We start from the raw sequence: 24,102 nt of genomic DNA, 5'->3' as shown, positions 1-24,102 counted from the left end.
TCTTAGGGCACTTATCACAGTGTACTGAAATTACTCCTTCAAATGGGACAGTGTATTCGCCAGCCTGAATTTATAGAGAGCACAAACATTTGCTCTTTAATTAAACATTTATGGGGCACCTGCTATCTGTTAAGCACTGGGGATCCAAAGATGAGTAAGACATGATCTCTGACCTAAAGGAAACTCAGTGTCTAGAATGTAAGTTCAATAAATAAAGAGTTACAACATAGCAAATGTCGAAAGTATTAATAACAGAGAAGGAAAAATGGCACAAAGGAAAAAATGATGAACTCTGCCTGGGATGGTCAGAGAAATCTTCACAGAGATGATGCTTAAATGGTCTTCAAGGATAAGTAAAGGTTGCCTAAGTAACAAAGATGAGGAAAAGCATTCCTCACAATAGGAACAGCATCTGCCAAGCCATGGAGATATGCCAAGAAATGGTGCAGTATAATCAGGCAAGAATAAAGAATTTATTAACAGGAGAGTGGATTTAAAATACACTACACAGAAATTCTGTGGAGGTAATATTTGGATTTTATCATGCAGGTAACAGAGAATCGCTTAAAGTTTTATATAGGGGGAATGCCAAGATTATATTTGTATTTTATAACAATCCCTCTGTTAGCCATGTGGAAGACAAACTGAAGAAAATCTGACTAGAAACAGAGAGATGAGCCATTTTAATAGCTTATTAATAGTTAAAATAATTTTAAGGGCCTGTACTAAGATGGTGGTATGGAATAGAAAGAGAGAAATAAGTAAAAGATATTTAATAGGAGGTAAAATCTATAGATGTGTTTGTTATGACTTCTTAAGAAGGAATTCCTTAAAGAAGGAATCTAGGGTACCTCAAGTTTCTGGCTTTACGAACTAGACAGACAATGCTTTTTGCAGAGAAAGTGATAGAAGGATAACAAAAAGGTTGAAGGTCATGGGAACAAAGATCATAAATCCAACTTTAGACATGAGTCTGAGGTACCAGTGAGAAACTCAGGTGGATAAAGTGGATAAAACTCAGTAAGCAAGTGGATAAATACGACTAGGGTTCAGAAGAAAGGTTGGGGCTGAAGATACATAGATTTGGGAATCTCTTCAGCAACAGGAGCCAAGGGAGAGGATGAGATTACTCAGGAAGCAATGTGAAGTGAGAATGGGGACCAGGAGATAACTTTAGGGAACAACAGCAATTAAATGTGAACAAGGACAGGAGCTAGCAAATCAGACTGAAAAAAAAGAAGAGAGGTCAAAGGACATCTAGGAGTGTGTGGTAGTACAGAAACAAATAAAGTGGACAATAGCATCAACTGATATGAGAGACATAATAAGACAAAGACTAAAAAATACTCATTGCTTTTGAAAATCAGGTAATTTGTGACCTTACTAAGAGCATTTTCCGTGGTATTTGGGGGGAGGGAATGGTCGTGGAAAAGCCTGAATTGCAGCTAGCTGAGGACTAAGTTTTTCAAGATCTTAAGAAGCGAAGGACAGTGACAGATATAAATCTACCTACAGACTGGGGAAAGCACTCAGGGCAAGTTCAAAGAACAAAAGAATAAAGGGTAATAACTGATGGAACAAGGCTTCTGCAAACACAGTAAGAGAAATGATCAACAGGAAAGACAGACTGTTGAACTTTAAGCTAAAGAGACACTCATTCCTGAGACTGAAGTGGGTATTACAGCAAATTTATTGGTGTGGGGTTATGTGCTAAGGGAATTCAAGCCTAATTTTTTGTAATTCAGCTCCTATACCACAAAGTCTACCACATACTGAGAATTAATGAATATGTTAAAAGGTGGGGGAACCCGGACCAAGGCAGGAGATTATTTTACAAATCATCTTCTTTTAATGAAACAATGTAAGGCCTATTTTTAGGCCCCTAGTAGAAAATACACAATTTGCAGGGAGATAAAAATAGTTATGTCAAGGCTCAACTGAACAAGTTAATGGCACAAGTACAAATTAACCTGTGGGCCACTATGTGCTGGGGATACAGTTGGGCCTGCCACTGATGGGTATTTAAGACCCTTGAATGGTTCTTTCTGTGCCTAGTCTTTCATACAATTTTGTCCTTTCTCTCTTACCTCTTTCTTAATGCAGTCTCTGTGTTCCTAACTCATTATAACTGCTGCTTGCTATCTTTCTACTTAGTGGTCTGACCTATGAGTCTTCTCTTTTTATTTTTTGTTTTTTTTCTTTTTGGGCCTTCAACCTCAGTGAGACCTATGAGTCCTGATCAAGGTGCCTTCACTTTCAAACTTACTTGGCAAATCCTTAAGAGGACAGTTGAGACACTCTGATAAATTATTTGAATTTTATTTTAATAGTCTACTTCCAAACCCAAATTCCAAAATCTGATCACTTTTAAGTTGAAGATAGACTGCAGACATTTCTTTTTTTCTGTCCAGAAGGTTTTAAATTTGAACTAGTTGACTACATTTAAAAACAGACATTTTATGTAAAAATCCAGTGTTATAGCTTCTCTTGAAAACATGGAAGGAACATTTGCTAATACTGGCCACATGTTCCTTCATGGTAACAATCAGTTGGAGCTAAATAGTAGCAATATCCTTTTTACAATCTCCCATAGTCCCTTTGTCTCTCCACCCCAACTGCCTCCCCAACAATGAGCCAAGCCTCAGATTTCATTTATCATCTTACATCTAGCCCACTTGACTTACTTTTATTACCAGCCTGGCTGTTGTAAGCATTTGAGTCTGTGACCCTTAAATAAAAAAGTAAAAAATATGTGGGCAGAAACATTGTTTATCTTATATACCTATGTAATCCCAGTGTCTAGCTCAAAAACATTTGTTGAATGAATGCCTATTTCAGAATAATACATTTACTAAACTTATAATCAAATTGGAAGGAAAAAAATGATTATAATGCAGAATTATTGAGGTCAAATTAAAAAAATATTATTTGCTAATGTAAGTTAGCTTTGGGCTCAAAGTTAGGACTATGAAGCTAAATACTGAGTACAAAGAGGAACAAAACCAACCATTTCAAACTTAAAAAGTTAATAAAATTCACTTATAAATGCAATATACCATATCTGCTATGACACTCACTCATTGGTAAGGTTATTATATTTAGAAATAGATATGTAATTATGTATTTAGATTTGTATATTTATTTATACACTTAGATATGTAATTACAGAATAAACTATATTTTCCCCCATTTTAAAGCTTTTTAAAGGTATACAAAAATGTATGTTCATTATAGAAAAATTATACAGACCGCTAAAAAACATCACCAGTACTCTTACTATTCAGAGTTAACAACAAATAATATTTTGGTATATATTTTGACAAACCTATTAAAATGAATAGATACACATATGTGTGGTTATTTATGCATATACATTTATAATTAAACTTTAAAAAATAGATTATTTCTGATCTCAAGAAAACAATTCAATTTAGCCAGTATTCAGATAACTATATGCAAGGTACTATGCTAACCACTTAATTCCAAGATGCTAAATCAATCTTTTTTCAGTCATTAAACAGCAGCAAATGGTCTAAAAAAAAAACAGATGCTAGTCTATAATAGTAGCTAATATAATTATTATGAGAGGAAATATGGCAGAATGAAAAGATAGGGCTCTTGACCTAAGCAACTATGTGACATGTCACTGAAAGGCTCTAAAGTGGCAGGTTGCTTCATTTATGAAATTGAAATAATAATATTCACCTTAGGGGATCATTATGAGAATTAAATGAGATTATACATAGAATGTCAAGCACTTGATATCTCTCAATTAATAATCACCATTATGATAATCATCAAATTAGGTTATTAACACACCATCTTAATGTGGACTTAAGTGGATCAAATGTCAGAAATGAAGTTTAAGAATAACAATTGACTTAAGATTTTAAAAGGAGTGAACTTTTCCATCTTCCAATTATCTATCTTACAAAACTGGGGTAGTTTAAAAAAAGTAGAATACAGATCTACTTAGATGGGATTTTATACTAGCATATTTATCAAGTAGAAGAAGAAAAAATAAGTGAGAATAACTGAATAATCAAAGTTCCTTGTTTAGAGAATTTTCATTTTGTAGAGTAAAAAATCCATATAATTTTAGAAAATATCTTTCATTGTTGGATCTAGATCACTTTACATATACCTACAGAGTAGCATTTATTACACTGTAGTACAGTTATTTAAAAATTTCTCTCTACCACTATCTTACCTTTGTCTCAAGGGTATTACGCATTTTTAAAATTTCTATTCAGTATATTATATAGCTCATATTCAATAACTACTGATTGGAAAACTTAGTAAAGAAACCAGAACTCCTATAGCTTTAATTCCAAGAGGAATTAAATAGAGGAACCAGCCCAGACCTGTGCCTCCTTATTAAAATAGTAGCCCCTGAATTGCTGAAGCAACTTTTCATAATGGCTGTAAGTCTTGCCCCATTAAGATGAAGTCTGGGTTAAGGATACAGAAGGCAAAGTTTAAACATGAGTGTGTTTAAACATAATGTATCCATCTTTGTATTTCTCAATGAATTCAGAAGCTTATAAAAATGCTTTTGATTATTAATTTTTATTAACTCCTCAGCCTCTCTAATAGAACATACAGTAAGCTTTGGAAAGAATGGAATGAGATGACCAGGACTAACACTATCAACTAAATTTCTCAAATTCCCTCTGAAAGATAAAAGGCAGAGGCAAAGAGAGTTTAACCTACCTCTCTCTTTGCAAAGGACAAAAAGGAATTCAGCAGCAATTTGCTTGACTCCAAGGTCAACATGTGTCATGAGGCGCACCAGCTTATTTCTCACAGTTGAGCCAACTTCAGGTCGATTTGTCACATCCCTCAACGGTGGTAAAACCTGATGGCACAAATGCAAAAACCATCATCAATCGAGGTTACTAGAGTGAGTGAGGATGGTACAATGCAACTGGCCAGTCTTGTAATGTCTACTGGGGTTTGTATTGTAGGAGCAAAAAAAAAAAAAAAAAAGGTTAGCTTCCAAATAAAATAAAACTAAACAAAAAACAGACCTCAAGTGATTTTATGCCTGTAATGAGGTTTCATTTTATCAGAAACATCTCTTCACTGTACCATCATGCTATCATCAAATGAATTTCTGAGTTTTTGTTCATCTCGGCACCTGGAATGCCTCAATTTGCCTCTAAGAAAATCCATTTTGAAGTCTAAGTCGGGTCTTTCTTCCATGAAGACCTCCCTAATACCCTGAGTCATACTGATTTTTACCTTCTCTTGAGTCTTCCAACATTTCTAGTATAGGTACCTCCAACATTTCTAGTATAGTAGAGTATACCTTATCCAAAACTCTTGGGACCAGAAGTGCTTCAGATTTCTGTTTTGGGGAAATTTTGAAATATTTATGTTACATATAATTAGAGATTAAGCATCCTTAATCCTAGAATCTGAAATAAAAAATGCTCCAAAATGACCATTTCCTTTGAGCATCACGTTAGTGCTCAAAAAGTTGCAGATTTTGGAACATTCTGGACTTCTAGATTAGGGACACTCAACCTTTATTTAATTAAGAAAACTGTACTTATGTTTTCTAGCTGTTTAATTTTATAATAAAAATGGCTATTAATTTTTGAGCACTTTCTATGCATTAGTTGCTGTAATAGATGATATATATACATCATTTATAATCCTCACAGTAACCCTGCAAAGGAGTTAGGAACATCACTCTCATCCCTGTTTTGTATTAGGCTGGTGCAAAAGTAATTGTGGTTTTGCTATTAAAAGTGATGGCAAATAGACTGCTCCCCAGAGGGGTTATGAAACTTGCTCAGTTTTTCTGTTAGTTTGCTTACTCACTCACCCCTTTCTCCAACCACACACCTTTCTCCTGGTTCTCTTCCTATCTCATTGGTTGCTTTGTCTCAGGCTGTTTTGTCAATTCTCTTTTCTATTCCTCTTTTGTTAATGTTGGAATATTCAAGGGTTGAATTCGTAGGCAACTTCAAGTTTGTAGGCAACTTCATTATTTTTACTCACTCAATTTGTGATCTCATCCAGTTTTATGGCTTTATATAGTCTCTGCACCCTGATGACTCCCTAAATAGCAGTCCCCAACCTTTTGGCACCAGGGACTGGGCTGGTATCATGGAAGACAATTTTTCCACAGACTGGGGCTTGGGTGGGGGTTTCAAGATGAAACTGTTCCATCTCAGATCATCAGGCATTAGTTGGATTCTCATAAGGCGCACGCAACCTAGATCCCTTGCATGCACAGTTTGCAACAGGGTTTGTGCTCCTATGAGAATCTAATGCTCCAGCTGCTCTGGCAGGAGGCAGAGCTGAGTCAGTAATGCTCACCTGCTGGTCACCTCCTGCTGTGCAGCCCAGTTCCTAAAAAGCCATGGAGCAGGCCCTGGGGTTGAAGACCTCTGCCCTAAATTATATCTCCAATGCTGATTTCTTCCCTGACCTCCAAACTTTTTTTTTAAATCACTGAAATGACAGGATTTTACAAAGAGTGATGGGAATCAACAGATTTAAATAAGGGCAGAAATTACATTAAAATTGACTAATTTTCATTTTTTAAGATAATTATATATATGATAGATCTATATAGAGGATATTCAACCTAGTATAATATTAAATATACTGCCACCACCTTACTTACACTTACATACTGATTATAAAGCAAATTAAAGTGTTGTGAAGTCATCCTGTTAACTAGTGCTTTTCAGGCTAGTGACTTTCAACTGGAATGTGTATTCCAGTCAATGCACACCTGTGGATCTTGTTAAAATGTAGACTCTGATTCAGTTAACTCTTGATGGGACCCATGCTTGATTCTGTTTCTTTTTTCTAACTTTCTTAAATTTTTATGTGTACCATACAGTACTGTTGGGGTTTTTTTGTATTTTATTTTATTAATTTTTAATTTTTGGCCAGGCATGGTAGCTCACACCTACAATTCCAGCAGTTTGGAGACTAATGCAGGAGGATCTCTTGATACCAGGAGCTTGAGACCAGCCTGGGCAACATAGCGAGATCCTGTTTCTACCAAAGGAAAAAAAGAAAAAAAAAAAAGAAGTAGAAAAAAAACTTTTTAAATTTTTGTGGGTACACAGTAGGTTATATATTTACGGGGTATATGAGATATTTTGATACAGGCATACCATGAATAATAATCACATCAGGGTAAATGAGGTATCTACCATTTACAATTTCTTTGTGTTACAAACAATCCAATTATACTCTTTTAGTTGTTTTTAAAATGTGCAATAAATTATTGTTGATGTCACCCTGTTGTGCTATCAAATACTACATCTTATTCATTCTATTGAACTACATTTTTGTACCCGTTAGCCATCCCCACTCCTCCTTCTTCCTTTACTCCCCTACTGTACTTCCCAGGCTCTGGTAACCATCATGCTATATGTACAATGTTGTACAGAAGATCATTTGAACTTAATAATTTTACATTATTGAAATTTTATACCCATTGAACAATAACTTCCCATCTTCTCCACAGCCCCTGGTAACCACTATTCTATTATTTGTTTCTGACCTCAAGACTTTTACAGACCTCTAAAATTTAGCAGGTCCTAAACAGGACTCTTGATATTCCCACCAAACCTGTTCCTTATGCAGTTTTCCATCTCATTAAATGGTAAGTCCATTCTCCCAATTGCTTAGTACAAAAACCTTGGAAATATCCTTGACTCCCCTCTTTCATATCCATCCATCAGCATATTATGTCAGCTCCACCTCTGAAATATACTCACAATCCAACCACTTCTCACCACCTCCTCCAGTATTACCAAATCCAAGGTACCAATATTTCTTTCTGGACTAATACCACAGCCTTGTAAGCGGTCCCTGCTTCCATCCTCGTCACTCTATAATTTATTCTCTACATAGCAGCTAGGATGATCCTTTGAACGTCAGATCACACCACTCCTCAAAGTTCTCCTGTTCCCACGGCTTCTCATCTCAGAGTAAAAGGCAAGGTCCTTACAGCTTACAGGATTCCATATAATCTGGCTTCCTGCTACTTCTCTGACTTCATTTCTACTATTCTCCCTGCTTATGCTGTTACAGATACACAGACCTCCATGGACCTTCTTAAACAAGCCAAATACTTTCCTGCCTCAGTTCTTCTGCATTTGCTTCTCCCTTTGCCCAGAAACTCTCTTTCTAGAAACTTGCCTGACACTCTCCTTACTTCCTTCAGGTATTTGCCCAAACTTATAGGAGATATTCCCTGACCATTCTATATCACTAACCTTTAGCACTCTTGTTTTGTATACCTCCACCTCCTTACTCTGCCATAATCTTCCTCATAGCACTTATCACCACCAGACATAGCATGTAATTATCTGTTTACTCATTTGCCATCTTCCACAAGACCAGGTTCCACTGGGGCAGAGATCTGTTTTCTTTACTGTTCTCTTCCCAGTGTCTAGCATATTACAGGTGTTTAATGAACACCTGCCATATAAGCTACTTAAATTAATTCATTTTTCCTTCAAGGAAAATTTAATTTAAGTAGCTTATATTAAGTGCCTTCTATTATATAAGCTAGGCACTGTGCTATGAGGGCAGACACAAAGTCAAATAAGAACTTAACTGTGCACCTATTACATGCCAGGCCCTTTATGTTTATATAATTTTATTTAATCACTCGAATGACTTTCTTCTCTCTCTCTCTTTCTATATCAAGTACCTACCATGTATGAGGAGATATCAGAGGCACAGGAGACACAGCTATAAACAAAAATGGAAACTAAATCTCAGAAAATTAAGTAACTTATCCAAAGTGTTTATGGAATACATATTTCAGTCTCTGGCTGGGTAGAGCAAAATGCTAGGTACAAAGTAACTGCAGAATTAATCCTTATTACTGTGAATCATTATTGAACCATACTTAGTACATCTCCCATTCTAAAAGAATGAAACATGTAACAAATGATTTCATGTAGTATATGTCTATAGCACCTAGAGTGCAGAATTATGAACAAAGGCTATCATGTAAAAATTTTGTTAGCTACGTTTTTGGTTCCTTAAAACAAATTTTTAACAAAATTTTGTTGTTATTGTTATATACCACTCCCAGACAAACTGCATACGTATTTCCCCCCAGCATACTACCTCCAACAATTTTTTTCTTTGAGAAATCTTGTCCAGTTTCTCTTTCAAATCCCCCAAATACTCATTGCTTCTATAAGCCTCTCCAGAATAATACAACCTGGATCAGTAATTTCTACTACTTGTTTTCTTTTCTACCTCCCAAATACAGAATATTCAAGACCAATTTCCTTTGGGTATGCATGAGTTGGATTTAAACAGGTGTTCACTACAGGGTATAACAATGAGCCATGGTTCCACTTATATTATCATCAGAGTTAACCATCTGCACTTTAAGTTCTGCCTTTCTTCATCACAACAGTCGACAGTGCATCCTCTTCAGAAGGAAAGTTGATTTCTGCAGTATGCCTTGTATCTTTAGTTATCTTTTTACCTGTCATGTTTCATCTCCTTACCTATACCGTAATGTTTCTTGCAGACAGACATTGAGTCACATAATCTTTTATAACAACACAGTATGTGGCCCAAGGCCTTCATCTAAATAAGCTATTTAATGAATAAGTTTTTTGAGGGGCTATTCTGTTTAGAGATAGCAAAATCCAAACAGTTTAGTTGTACCTGGATCCCCTATGGAAAAAAAGTAAAAATACAGAAACAAAAGTATTTTCATTTCTTGTTCTTCACCAACTCCTCCTAGTCAAAGGAGAATGTCTTAAAATAATCAAATGTGAAAATGACCTTAATTCATTAATCAATCAATCTTGCTTAAATTATTCATGCTTTTAGGGTACCTCTCTTCTTTCAACAGACTGCAAATTCCTCAAAGATGGTCTCTATTTTCTAATCTCTCCTTATCCCCACTACCTGTTAGTGTGTTCTAGACAGAGTAAGGTGCTTACTAAATCTTGACCATAAATAGAGGGGAAAAAATGAACCTGGTTCATTTATTACGGGAGATTCTATGTAATGATACATGAACAATTGGGTGAATGGTGGTACCATGTATTGAAATGTGGAAAGAAGGGGAGGAAATAGGTTGGAGGGATGAAAATTAAGATATTAGTTTGAGGTATGTTAAACCTGAGATACCTACTACACATCCAAGGTGGGGAGGTGAGTAGGTAGTTCACTGTTTTAAGTCTAGAGCTTAGGGGACAGGTCAGGGCTAGAGATATAAATTTGGGAGTCATCAGCATATATAGACGATTTTCAAAATCATGACTCTTGAATGAGATCACCAAAGGAGCAGATATGAAAAGAAGACAGTATTACCCAGGGTACTCAAACATTTAGGGTCTGGAAAACAAGGAAGATCAACAAAGAGGTTCTCTTCTGTGTCCTAGAAACCAAGTGTAGAAAGTATTTCAAGGAGGGGGGAATACTTACATCAAATTCTATTGGAGAATTTAAAAAAAGAGATTTGAGAACTATTAGCTTCAGTAATGTTGAGTTGGTGACTCTGATAAACACCTTTGCAGTGGGGCAGAAAGCATATAGCCTAAATACAGAGGGTTTAAGAGAGAGTCAAAAATGAGTAAAAAGAATAGAGAGAGAGAGTACAGAAAACTCTTCTGAGAACACGGCATGAAGATGAGCACAGAAATGGGAAGGCAGCTTGAGAAGTGGGATAAGGGAAGGTGTTTTTGTTTTTAAGATGGAAGATGTGTTTGGGTGCTGACTTAAATGATCTAATACATTTTTAAAAAATGATTACTATAAGAAGAGAGGGGGAACAAATGCAGGTGCAAAGCTCATGAGAAGGTGAGAGGGAAAGAAATCCACAACAAAAGCTGACCACAGACAGAAGTAGCAATAATTCATCCATTGTGACAGATGGGAATACAAGAAATATGGCAGTATGGACGCAGACTGACAGCAGATGCAATGGTAGAAAGATAAGCTTTTTTTCCTTAATTTCATGGTGAAACAGGAAACAAAGTCAAGAAATGAGAGTGAAAAGAGGACAGTAAGCATTGGAGGTGTGAAGAAAAAGGAGCTGTGAAATAGTCATCTTGGAGTTTGCTAAGGAACCAGTTGGGGTTGGTGGTCTTAAAGTAGACTAGTCAAAATGGTTGTGTTATTTTCTTACCACATTCAAGTGCTTGGAGACCCAGAGTAGGTAGAAAGCTGGAGTTAGCCAGTTTGTTAGGTTTTGCCAGGTGAGTATGGCTGAGGGAGAGTACAAGATGCTTGTTAGAGATGTATGGAAAGGAGTGATTATAAAAATGAACTTCAGGTGGACTCTAGCCTGGGTAAGGAGAGAAGGTATGAGTGAGTGAAGAACGGTGGGAAAAAATGATAGACTGTCAATCCTCAGAGGATGAAAGAATGTTAGATTGAGGATACTAACTAAGAGAAGGTGCTTGAAATTGGGATTTTAGAGGAGGCTAATTTCAGTTATTGTTACTATCAAAGTCTTACAGTTGGAGTCTAAAATATAATCTAAAAGTTTAAAAATTACCCTGATTTTTTCTTTTTCAAGCCACATTCCAATCTATCAGCAAGTTTTGTGAGCTACTTTTAAGACATACTAAAACAATTAAAACATATCCCCAAGTATGAACTCTAACCACTACCATCCTACTCCAAACTTTCAACATCAGTTATCTTTTGGACTTGTCTCCTTGCATCCATTTGTGCTCCACTAGAGTCCATCCTACAAATAGTAGCCAGAGTATCTTTAAGCATAAATAAGGTAACATCACTTCCCCTCTTAAAATGCTCCAATATCTTCTCATCTCACTTAGAAGAGAATCGAAAGGCCTACAACGCCTGCTATATCTGGCTCTTGTTACCTCTCTTCATCTACCACTCTCCCCTTGCAGATTGTGGCCTAGGCACACTGGGATTTTTGGCTTTTCCTTAAGTATACCAAAGCATCCTCTTGCTTCAGGGGTTGTGAACTTGTTCTCCCTGGTACATTCCTTTTCCAAATATTCTCAGAGATACTCTTACACTTTTCTGTTCAAATGTCATCTCAGAGAGGTCCTTCCTTGTTCCCTTAAAGTGTCTCCTTTCTCTTAAACTGCTTTATCTTCAGAACACTTAACAACCACCTGCCATTATATTTTATATTTTTTTACTTTTCGTCCCCCTTTCTATGAAATAAACTCCACAAGGGGAAAGACTTCATCTGTTGTTCAATGCCCAAAACACAGCACACAGCAGATCTCAGTAGCATTTGTTGAATGAATGACTCAAAAAATACACACTTCTTGATTAAGAAGATTTCAAAGATTAAAACTAACTTTTCTGAGTTTCCGATTTTCTGAGATAAAATCATTGTGAGAAATTCAATTAATTCTATGTTTAAAATGCATATAAAAAGACTAATTTTAAGATGTAATACACATTAAGCAGTTACCTGATCTTTGAGAAATTTTCGGATGTTTCGATGGGCTCGGGAACATTCGGTTAATAAACTAAGAACTGGAGTTAGACCCTCTCTATAGCTGCTTCCCTATAAAAAAAAAATATGTTTTTGAAATACATTAGTTTTGTTTCTAACAGTATTACTTTCCTTCTTTTAACTGAGCATATTAATTTGTTTTTGAGGTGGGGACATCTTACGTTACTCAAGCTTACAAACTATTTTCAAAATTATTTTCTTAACATTTCCATTTTATCGGTTATCTTCATGTTTACTATTGCCTTTTTGGGCCTTCCTGGATGTTCCTTCATTTTCTAGGGTTCCCATGGGCTCAGCCAATGGGCTTGAATGAAGCAAAGTTTTGGTGACTGGCCTATGCTACCTTGCTGCCTTTTAATATGGATACCTGACAAAGTGAGTGAGAGACCAGAGAATATAAACCGCTCACAACAAATGGAAAATTGACCAGGTCCTTTTTTTTTGGAAAGATGTCTTTTAGGTATTATGAAGAGTATTCAGCAAGTTTTGGTGGGGGATATTTTTCATTTCTAGGACTCACTAAGTAACAACATGGAACAGTAATTAATTTTCCTTTGTTTTCAAGCACTAGTCATAATTTTGGTGTTGCATGAACATAATTTTCAGCATTAAACAAATAAATTAACATGGCTTCAGCAATTTATCATATATTGTAGTAAACTGCTTTCCAAAGTAAAAACAATTACGCAACAAATCAGCTATAAAAAAAAAGCTTAGATTTAAAAATCATGCTCTGTGATGTGTGTATGTATGGCACATTTACATTCTTTGGAAGCATCTTCCCAGGGCTTCCATTTTATCAGCCTTACCTTGTCTATTCTCTTCTCCATAAAACTGAGTAAAACATGAATGGCTTCCATATTCATACCATTGTATACCATGGTATTATTTTTCAAAACTGTTTCTTTCTCAGCTGTTTTATTACTGGGCAGTTCATCTAGAGTCGTTGCCTCTTGGGCTGTTTCTTCATGGGTTAATGGACAAATGAGAACATCCAAACAAGAGACCGGAACATTGCTTAAAAGGTTGACTGCATTGCTGAAAAGCAATTTAAAAAGTACAATATTTTAATTTGATTGAATAGTCCTTTAAAATACAAACATAATAAGAAGTTTAAAAGTGACTTTTAAGAGTCAATTAAAATTTTTCTTTTTCATAATGAGCCATTAATATTACTTGGCACTTACTATGAGATAGAAAATAAAAAATGGTTTCAAACAAATGTTGTACAAATTAGAAAAAACAAATGTTAAATAGACAGACACAATCACATGATGTCATGTCACTTTCTGAAATGCTAAAATAGGAATTAGTGAGCTTTAATGCCAGCGCTTTAATTTTATTATGACAACAATGTTAGCTTTGCATTTCTTCCCTGGGGTTTTAAATCCTTTTGTGGATCCACTGTTGCTTTATTATTCCTTAGATTACAACATAAAGCATTTGAGAAGCACTGCAAATAAGCAGCTTATCAGCAGCAACAACATTAAAACCAAATATTGTAGAATTAATTTTTACTCTTTCTAGATGTAGAAAATACGGTTTTAAAATCATCTCATTTTTTGTAAGACATGCAGAAAAAGGGAAATGGAGTTTTTTCTCTCTTTCTTATCATCAGCTCCCTAAATGAAGTTAACATAGCTATTTCTAATCTCTGGCCCCAAGGCCTTTCAGCTGTATATTAATGAATAGATGAGCCTGGGATTCACGCCAGTAGGGGGAACCCAAACCTTGTATTTTTGGCATTCCCTAAAAAACCTTGCTCTGTTGTTCAATATACAAAAGATTTAAACGACACTAACAATTTCAAAATTAGATATATTCTCAACAAACATTTTCTTTCATGCATTATTTCATATTCTTTCATATAAAAGGACTGGTGGTGTTCTAGGTTAACTGGATCTTATATGCCTGTACCTTAGAACTTCCTGATCAACAATGGAAAGACAGGCATTACATTTCCTAGTGACAGAGAACCAGATCTAAAAATAACCACATCCTGACTAAAAATAAACTCCTGCAAATGCAATTTAAAAGTCTAACTACTTGGACACCAAATTTAGAGCTTCATCTATCTGATACCATCTGAATTTAGACCAGTAGTTCCTTCTACTTTAGATTATAGTGACATCCTAAAAAATAAAGCAAAACAAACAACAACAAAAACAAATATAGAAATTTTTCTTTCCTTTATCATGAATTGCACTCCACCTCCCCAAGAATGAATATTTTCTTTCTTTTTATATTATGGAAAAACAAAAACTGGTAAGAAATCAGTTAAAATGTTAGACAATGCAGAACAGAAAGTGATAATGTATAGGGCATCAAAAAAATGAACCAAGAGCAAAAAATAATTTAACAAGTCCTACGAATAAATAGTTCCTAGTAAAATACAAGTTATTTGACTGTCCTCTCTAAAACCAAATACTGCTGCTGCTACTGGTGTTATGCACAAAATCTCTAGCTTGGGTTATTTTTAAATAATCAAAGGTGGCTGAAATACAATTTTTTTCCCAAAAAAACTTTCTAAAATTTTTTTTTTGCAAACATCTGTAGTTTATCTTTAGTTCAGAATGTTTCGCTTCTATCTTAAGCATTTGGAAATTGTTACTAAATAATACCACAGGTTCACTGAGAATAAAAGAGGGATAAGTAACTCTACCTTAGAATTATTTTGAAAAACTGCATACAAGCCTTCTGAAATGTTAAGATTTTTTTCCCTAAACATCAGGCAATAGACTCTTAAGTCCACTGACTGTATGATTCTCTGATTCTACCAGGGACCAGATTGAAAAGTTTAAGATGGGTCATTTCATTACAAAGGAATGTTTCCCCTTTATATTCATTTAAAGTAAGCAGTTTCAAGGAATTCAGTAAATTTAAGAAACCAAATGTAGAGTTTGATTCAACAAATATTTGAAGGTTGTAGGCTTTTCATGAAAAGTTCCCATTTTCTTATTTCTTATTTAGCAACTCAGTTTCCAAACAACTACAAAATTAATTTTCTGGCTCACTGTGTTTGAGCTATTCTTTTTAAGTAAGGAAGGCCAGCTTTTTGAGCTCTGTCACTTCTCTGACAGTTTTATTTGTGGTAGAAGAGTGTATGAAATTCTCCAGCTACCAGGAAGTCAGTGACTATGCACAGATCTGCACAATGGTGTTTGCATTCCTACTCCAGGGGGTAGAAATACTGTGTATATTACACTCCCCTTTTCAGCTTCCTAGAGATCATTAATCACCGAGACATGACATCCTCCCGCTCATGCTCCCAGGCCCCTCCTGATATGCAGATTCAAAAGCAAGGCCTATTTAGAACTTCTTAATGCCCTGATTAAAGCCCTGTTGGTTGTAGGAGAGGAAAGGCAATCTAAAATCTTGTCCTCGGTGAATCGGAGGATAAAAACATGAAATAACACTGAAGAACATGATATGGCACATGCAGATCCATAGCTGTTAATAATCTTCCTGGTTGTAAATGTATCTTCTTTATATTTGGGGCTTATATATCTTTTTTCAAGGCTGAAAACTCTATGTAAATGAATCTTAAAATCTCCAAAAGATTTTCCTTTTGCCCTCTTTATTCATTAAAAAAATTTTTTTTGATAGAGTCTGTTGCCCAGGTCAGAGTGCTGTGGTGTGATCATGGCTCACTGTAGCCTTGAATTCCTGGGCTCAAATGATCCTCCCGTCTCAGCCTCCCAAGTAGCTGGGACCACAGGCACACGCCACCATGCCCCTCTGCTAATTTTTAAATTTTTAGCAGAGATGAGTTTTCATTTTGCTGCCCAAGATAGACTCAACTCCTGGGCTCAAGTGATCTTCCTGCCTTGGCTTCCCAAAGTGCTGGAATTACAGGCACAAGCCACTGCACCCAAACCCCTCAAAATCTTTGAAATATATATTTTTATTTTGTGGCAAGAGCACTTAACATAAGACCCATTCCTTTAACATAAGACCAATTCCTGTAACATTCTAAGTATGCAATACAGGATTGCTAACTACAGTATAGGCTCTGTTACACAGGAGATCTCCAGACCTATGCTTGCATAACTAAAACATTGTATATTTTGACTGACACTTCCCCATTTGCTCCTCTCCCTAGCCACAGATAACCACTATTCTCCTCTTGTTCTACAAGCTTCACTATTTTAAATTCCTCATAAAAGTAGGATCATGGAGTATTTGTCCTGAGTCTGGTTTATTTCACTTATCATCACAATGTCCTCCAGATCCACCCATGTTGCTGCTGGTGATGGCATTTCCTTCTTTTTTTAAAGGCTGAATAGTACTCCACTGATTCTATTGTGTGTGCATGTGCACATACACACTTTTCTTTATCCATTCATCTGACCGACATTTAGGTTGTTTCAATATTTTGGCTATTGTGAACAGTGCTGTAATGAACATGTGATGAGAATTCCGATATCTCTTTGAAATAGTAATTTTATTTCCTTTGGATATACTCCCAGAAGTGGGATTGCTAAAACAAATAATTCTATTTTTCATCTTTCAAGAAACCTCTACATTGTTTTCCATAATGGCTATACTAATTTACATTCCCACCAACGGTGTACAAATATTTCCTTTTCTTCACATCCTTAGCATCAGTTATCTTTTGTTTTTTGAGGTTTTTTTTTTTTCTGTAATAACCCTTCTAACAAGGTGTGAGATGATACTGCAGTTTTGATTTGCATTTCCTTATTAATTAGTGATGACACCTGTTGTCCATTTGTATGTCTTCGTTGGTGAAATGCCTATTCAGGTCCTTTGCCCATTTTAAAATCAGGATAATTGGTGGTTTTTTTTTTGCTATTAAGAGTTATTTTATAGGTTTTAGATATTAACCTCTTAAGATGTATGGATTGCAAATACTTTCTCCCATTTTCTAAGTTGCCTTTTCATTTTGTTGACTGTTTCCTTTGCTGTGCATAAGACTTCTAGTTTGATGTAATCCCACTTGTCAATCTTTGCTTTTGTTGCCTGTGCTTTTGGTGTCATATCCAAGAAATCACTGCTAAGACCAATGTTCATAAGCTTTTTCTCTTAAGTTTCCATCTTCTTCTTCTTTTTTTTTTTTTTGACATGGTCTTGTCTGTTGCTCAGGTTGGAATACAGTAGTGTGATCACAGTTCACTGCAGCCTCAACCTCCCAAGTTCAAGTGATCCTCCCACCTAAGCCTCCTGAGCAGCTGGGACTACAGGTGTGTGCCACCATGTCTGGCTAATTTAAGTGTTCTTCCAGGAGTTTTATTGTTTTAGGTTTTATATTTAAGTCTTTAATCTATTTTGAGTTGATTTTTGTGTATGATGTGAGATAAGGATTCAATTTCATTGTTTTAATGAAATCCAGTCTGGAAATCCAGTCTTCCCAAAATCATTTATTGAGGAGACTATTTTTTTCCCCATTGTATATTCTTGGGACCCTTGTTGAAGATAACTATATATGTGTGCGTTTATTTCTGGGCTCTTTCTTTTGTTCTATTGGTCTATATGCCTGTTTTTTTTGATAGTATCAAAACTGTTCTGATGACAAAGTTTATGGCCTTGATTGCGGTGATATCTCTTAGGTATTTACTCAATTCCAAACTCATCAAGTTGTATACATTAAGTATGTACAGCTTCTTGTATATCAATCAAACCACAATAAAACCATCTGAAATGATTCAGGCAAAGAAAAGAACGATCCCTGACTGGGTATGGTGGCTCCCACCTGTAATCTCAGCACTTTGGGAGGCTGAGGTGGGTGGATCACCTGAGGTCAGGAGTTAGAGATCAGCTTGGCCGACATGGTAAAACCCCATCTCTACTAAAAATACAAAATTAGCTGGGCGTGGTGGTATGTGCCAGTGGTCCCAGCTACTCAGGAAGCTGAGGCAGGAGAATCACCTGAACTTGGGAGGCAGAGGTTTCAGTGAGCCAAGATTATGCCACTGCACTCCAGCCTGGACAACAGAGACCCTTTGACTCAAAAAACAAACAAACAAAATCCCCAAAAGATTTTCAGATGTAAATAAATTTATTTAATTTAACTCAATCCAGTAATTATTTATTATTTACTTGTGAAAGGCAATGTTTCAGACAGGTATTATAAAGGAAAATTTCGACTCTCACAGAACTTATTTTCTGGCATGGGAAGAAAAGTCCGTAAAATGTTTTTTTTTTAATTTTTTTTTTTTTTTTTTTTTTTTTTAAGTTAATTAGATAATATGCTAGAAGGTGGTAAGTGCTCTGGGGGAAAAACCCAGGAGGGTAAACTAGTATGTATAGGTTATACTTTTAGATAGGATGGTTAGGGAGGACTTCATGAGATGAGTCATTTAAATTACTTGAAGAGATTAGAGAGTTAGTGATGTGACTGAGGAAGGAGCATTATAGCAAGAAATAAGAGTAAAAGCAAAGCCTCTAGGGAAGAAGCAGTAGCACGTCTGAAGAAGAGCAAAGAAGTTGGTGTGGCTGAACCACCATACACAGGAGGAATAGGATATGACATCAGGTTGATAATGGAAAGGACGAGATTGGTCTTGTAGGCTATTATAACTTTAGTTTTTATTCTGACGGAAATGAAAAATCATTCATTGCAGGATTTTGCATGATAAGATCCTCTTAACTTAGGTTAAAAGGGTCATTCTGGCTACTGCATTGAGGACAGTCAGCAGGACATCAAAGGTAAGGGAGAATAGTTAGGATGCAACTGCAGTAATTCAGGTGAGTGAACAAGGTATTAACAGTGAAGTGGTTCACTGGATACATATTGAAGGATTTCCTGAGGCTAGTGTGGAGTGTGAGAGAATCCAAAGCTCTAGCCTTAGCAAGCGAAAAGCTGGTGGTGCCATAAACTGAAAATGGGAAACACTGCAGAAGTAGCTTTTTAGGGGAATATCAAGAGTTTCATTTTGGATGTTATATTTGGGGTGTCTAGTTGACATCCAAGTAGAGATGTAAATAGGAACTTAGCTACGTGAGTCTAGAGTTCAGGGAGGGAGATCACGGTTAGACAAAGATATAAACAAGTTATTGGCATGTAGATGGTATTTAAAGAGAAAAGACTGTTAGATCAGTAAAGGAGGGGGTGTGGATTAAAAGACTATGAAAGCTGAACCTGGAGCACTCTACCACTCAGAGCCTGAGGAGTAAAAGAACTTATAATTAGTGAAGTCAGAAGAAAACCAAGATAGTGTGGTATCTAAGAATGGAGTGATGATCTATGTCAAATGATGCTGACAGATCAAGTAAGATGATGACTGAAAAATACCTACTGGATTTAGCCACACAGAAGTCACTAGTAACCTTAAGAATAGTCATTCTGGTGGAGTCGTGGGGCTAAAAGCCTCAGTGAACTGGATTCAAAAGAACAGTAGAGGAATCAGATAGTCACCACTTAGATGAGTTTTGCTGCAAAGAACAAGAGAGGACTACAGCAGCACCAGGTAGGGAGGCTTCAAGAAAACTTTGAATGGAAAGAAGCCTGAATGCTACTCTCAGTGAAATATCTTTTAACCCATAGTGACCAGGTCATTGTTCTCTAAATGTGCTATAGACATATTCTCATTTCTGTTATTTGTCCATGTTTTCTCCTGTCTAGAACATTTTCATTCTTTAGGACTAGCTCAAACCTCACTTTATTCATTGAACAAATATAATATTTGCTATGCCTTGTGCTAGATGCCAGGTATAAAACTAAAATAAACTCCTTTTCCTAATGGAAGGCAGCATAGCATAATTTGTAAAGCACTGGGTTTGAATTCTAGTATGCCTTAGGCACATTATATAATCTCTTCTAGGCCTTGTCCTACCTCTAAAGTAAAGGAGCATAAGCTTACCAGGTTGATGTGGGTACTAAATGAAGAAAGGCATGCAAAGTATTCTGCCTGGCACATAGTACATGTCAACTATTAAGGAGCTTCTAAACAGCAGACATATTCCACTGTAAAAGGGAAAAGGAAAAATTTGAAGGAATGAGAGAAACTGCTTTTAGGAACTGAAAACAGGTTCCTAAACCCAAGGCAAATGACAAGGCCTCTAAAGGAGGGGTCTTCGTAGGTAATGAGACCAGAAAGGTCTATTTATGCATGTATGAAATGGGGTGGGACATAGGTAGAATCCTGATTACAGTGGGCTAAAGAATGAATAGGGAGTAAAGCCATAGAAACGATGAGTACAAACCAGTAATCTACAAAGTGAGGCAGACGCAACCCTGAAGGTACATAAGATGATCCACTGGGTATGGAAAGAAAATAGTTCTATTTTTATTATTTTTATCTAACAAGTTGAAAAGAAATTCAGCTTTACTAATATTTTATAAATGAACTGACACTGGTACCCAGACCTGAACCATAAATCAAATGCTCCCCATGCCACAAACAAATGCAAAGCATTTTGAGAGAAGAGCTGAAATTCCACGTTATAGAAAGGTAGCAGTAACGGCCTTCCTTCCTGGTCACTCATTTGGTTTCTTCATTGGCCAAATTACAGTTTACATATGCTCAGTTAACTGGGTTTATGTATTTTATCAAGTTCTAACTAAACAAATTCTTATAAAATGAACAAACTATTTTAAATAATTCCTATAATACAGGCACCAACACTGAAAATAAGTAGCATAAGCAAAGGACAAGAAAACAGCAGAGCCTTTTATATGCCGTATCATGAGTCAAAACAAGGAAAATCCAAACAGAACCTACAAGAAGCCAGTTTTAGAAAAACCGGAAATATCTGTAACATGAATTTACAACTACGATACTAAGGAGTCTTGCCTTAAGAACCGTATTAGTGCTATGAAGGAATAGCTAAGACTGGGTAATGTACAAAGAAAGGTTTATTTGGCTCACAGTTCTGTAGGTTATACAAGCACGGCACTTGTATCTGCTTGGGTTCTGGTGAGGGCCTCAGGAAGCTTACGGTTATGGTGAAAGACGAAGGGTGAGTAGGCGTATCACACAGCACGAGCAGGAGCAAGAGAGAGAGGGAGAAGGTGCTAGGCTCTTTAAACAACTAGATCTTGGGTGATCAGAGTGAGAACTCACTTGTTATGGCGAGGACAGCACCAAGCATTCATGAGGATCCACCCTCATGACTCAAACACCTCCCACTAGGCCCATCTCCAACACTAGGGGTTACCTTTCAACATGAGATTTGGTGAGGACAAAACATCCAAACATGTCAAGTATATAACGTGCCCAGAGCTATTAGCTAATGGTAGTTCAAAGCCACCAAATTTAACAAGGTACTTAAATATTAAGTGTGCAGAACATCAAGAAAATCCTCTGCTATTTGATAATTTTAAAAGTTAGGTTAAGTAGCACTTAAAATTTGATAATTTTAAGTAGCAGGTTAATTTTAAAAGTCTCCTTTAAAATATTAATCTTTGTTATCCCTTTTTATTGTGTGTGCATAATTTCATGATCTATTTCATATGTCAGTTTAGCAGTATATGCATAAAAGGTATATGTAAATAAATATATTTAAAGATATATTCAAAAATTTTTACTGATTAGGAATATGATCAAAATGTTTAGAGGCTAATGGCACAAAAAACACTGTCAAAAAACTTAGCTGCCAAAGAAAGGGAAGAAACAGCCTCATATCTCTGAGGAGATAAAGACCTGATAGAAGATTTTTTTCCCTCACAAATGGGATACATCTCAGCATGTCACATATTTAAGGGATAAAGCCCAAAGGAGAGACTGAAGACAGGAGTTCAGTGCTGAAATAAGGCCTCAAGAGGCAGAAGAAAAAGGTGTGGGCATTAACCCTGGGCAGGGAGAGAGCCACTTAATTTCCTGAGACTGGCAGAAAATAGGAAAGAACAGGTACATTTTACAGTACCTGTAGGCAGAGACTCTTGACACTTTAGCATGATATTCTGCCCTGAAGTCCTGTGGAAAGGGTTGAGACTTAATCCAGATGTCAGGCTTCAATGGCCATACTTAAATGTATTTGAAGGCTTTAAGTTTTCTCATAATCTCACAACACCCACCTCATGTTGCCAAGCCACCCTAAATATCCATAAATAAAAACGAAGTAAAAACATGTTATCTGCTGAGGATAAGGGGGTGGAGAAGGCCTTCAGAAAGTTGCAAAGGTTTGGTAGAATCATACACACAGGATAAAAGAAAGAACTGACCAGGGGAAACAGATTTTCCACACAAGACTACATATCATAAACACATGCACAGTGATCAAAAACCTTTTCTCTTAATCCTTAACTCAGAGAATGGCCCTGAAAAGACTTCCAATAGACATCTGCTTTTTGAAAAATACCTCTGTGTGCAGTGGAGAAGATAGATCCATCTGTCAGATTAAGTAAAACTTTCCCTTAGGGCTCAGCAGCCTATGGAGAAAGGTGGGCTGACAAATCTAGGGTTGAATGTTTTAAGACTGGCAGGACACGGTAATGGAGTGGAAAAAGGTTGAAATGATGAACAAATGTTTTAGAATAGAGATGGAAGAAAGTAAACCTACAAGAAGACTTACAGATAGGAGCAAAAGGAATCATCATGGGACTAGAGGTCTGAAAAAGGCCAGGACAGGTATCATTTGAGCAAGGAAGACCTTCCTCATCATGCCAGACCATAGCAATGTTGCCCTTTGAATTCTATTAGCAATTATTATTGGAATAATTAATTTACTGGGAAACTACTCAAAAGTTTCTGTGCTATCTCTCTATTCTTGTATTGAATTGTTATTTAGCTTTCATAACATTTATGTCTTTTCTCCCCATGAAAAAAAAATAAAAGGAGATGATAAGACAGTGACAAGGTGTGTGTGTGTGTGTGTGTGTGTGTGTGTGTGTGTGTGTGTGTAGGGGGTCTTAATCTAAATTGGGCAGTCAGGGAATTTAGTCTCCATGTTCCTCCAGGTATGTAATGTTCAGTCCTCAGAGCACCTAGAACAGTACTCAGCTATAGTTCAGAAAGCATCTGTTCACCTAAATGACTGTCATTTACAGAGATCCAGTTTAAAGAGTTAAGAGCTTTATAACAACAAAACCAATCCAAACCCTTTTTCGATCTCTCTAGACAAAGTAAATTCTCCTTTTCTGTACAACTATATAAGCTTATTCATGTCTAACACAGCGCTCATCAAAGGAACTCTACTTATTTACTTACAAATCTGTCTTACCTATTGAGTCATGGAGAACAGAGACTGTGCTGTATTCATCTTTGTTACTCAACATAGTGCCTAACACATAGTAGTGCTCACTAAATAAACAGAAGTGAAATCACTCAATTTTCAAACATTTATTAAAAGTCTACCATGTGTAATTAGAAGACTTAGTCTTGTTAAAATATCAATATAACCCAAAGCATTCTATAGGTTCAATGCAATCCTTACCAAAATCCCCATGACATTCTTTTTAGAAATAGAAAAACCCACCTTAAAATTCATATGGAATCTCAAAGACTCTGAATAGTCAAAATAATCTTGAAAAGGAAGAACAAAGCTAGAGGACTCACACTTACTGATTTCAAAACTTACTATAAAGCTACAGTAACCAGAACAGTGTGTTACTGGCCTGAAGCTATACAGACAAATGAAATAGAATATGAGCTTGGAAATAAATTTTGACATACATATTCAAAGGTTTGGTAGAATCATATATACAGGATTAAAGAGGGAACTGGCCAGGAGAAACATTT

The 24,102-nt window shown here is 36.2% G+C and overlaps 1 protein-coding gene across 13 annotated transcripts in view; it reads right to left on the bottom strand.

Moving 5' to 3' along the window:
* The window catches only part of RIC8B (RIC8 guanine nucleotide exchange factor B), a 115,323-nt gene that overhangs the window by 32,015 nt on the left and 59,206 nt on the right, over positions 1-24,102 (bottom strand). For all 13 annotated transcript variants that reach the window (XR_005202273.1, XR_001828788.2, XR_005202276.1 and 10 more), the window contains 3 exons: positions 13,273-13,501; positions 12,419-12,514; positions 4,714-4,858 (listed from right to left, as the gene is read on the bottom strand). Coding sequence is in view for 7 of the 13 variants with exons in the window: in XM_017540887.2 (XP_017396376.1) it covers positions 4,714-4,858; positions 12,419-12,514; positions 13,273-13,501 (470 nt within the window). In the remaining 6 variants the exon portion in view is untranslated. The remainder of the gene's footprint in view (positions 1-4,713; positions 4,859-12,418; positions 12,515-13,272; positions 13,502-24,102) is intronic.

The sequence above is a fragment of the Cebus imitator genome, unplaced genomic scaffold, assembly GCF_001604975.1.
Source record: "Cebus imitator isolate Cc_AM_T3 unplaced genomic scaffold, Cebus_imitator-1.0 Scaffold8, whole genome shotgun sequence".
Classification (NCBI taxonomy): Eukaryota; Metazoa; Chordata; class Mammalia; order Primates; family Cebidae; genus Cebus; species Cebus imitator.
Note: the sequence above shows the minus strand (reverse complement) of the source record. Positions and strands in the feature narration are given on the sequence as shown.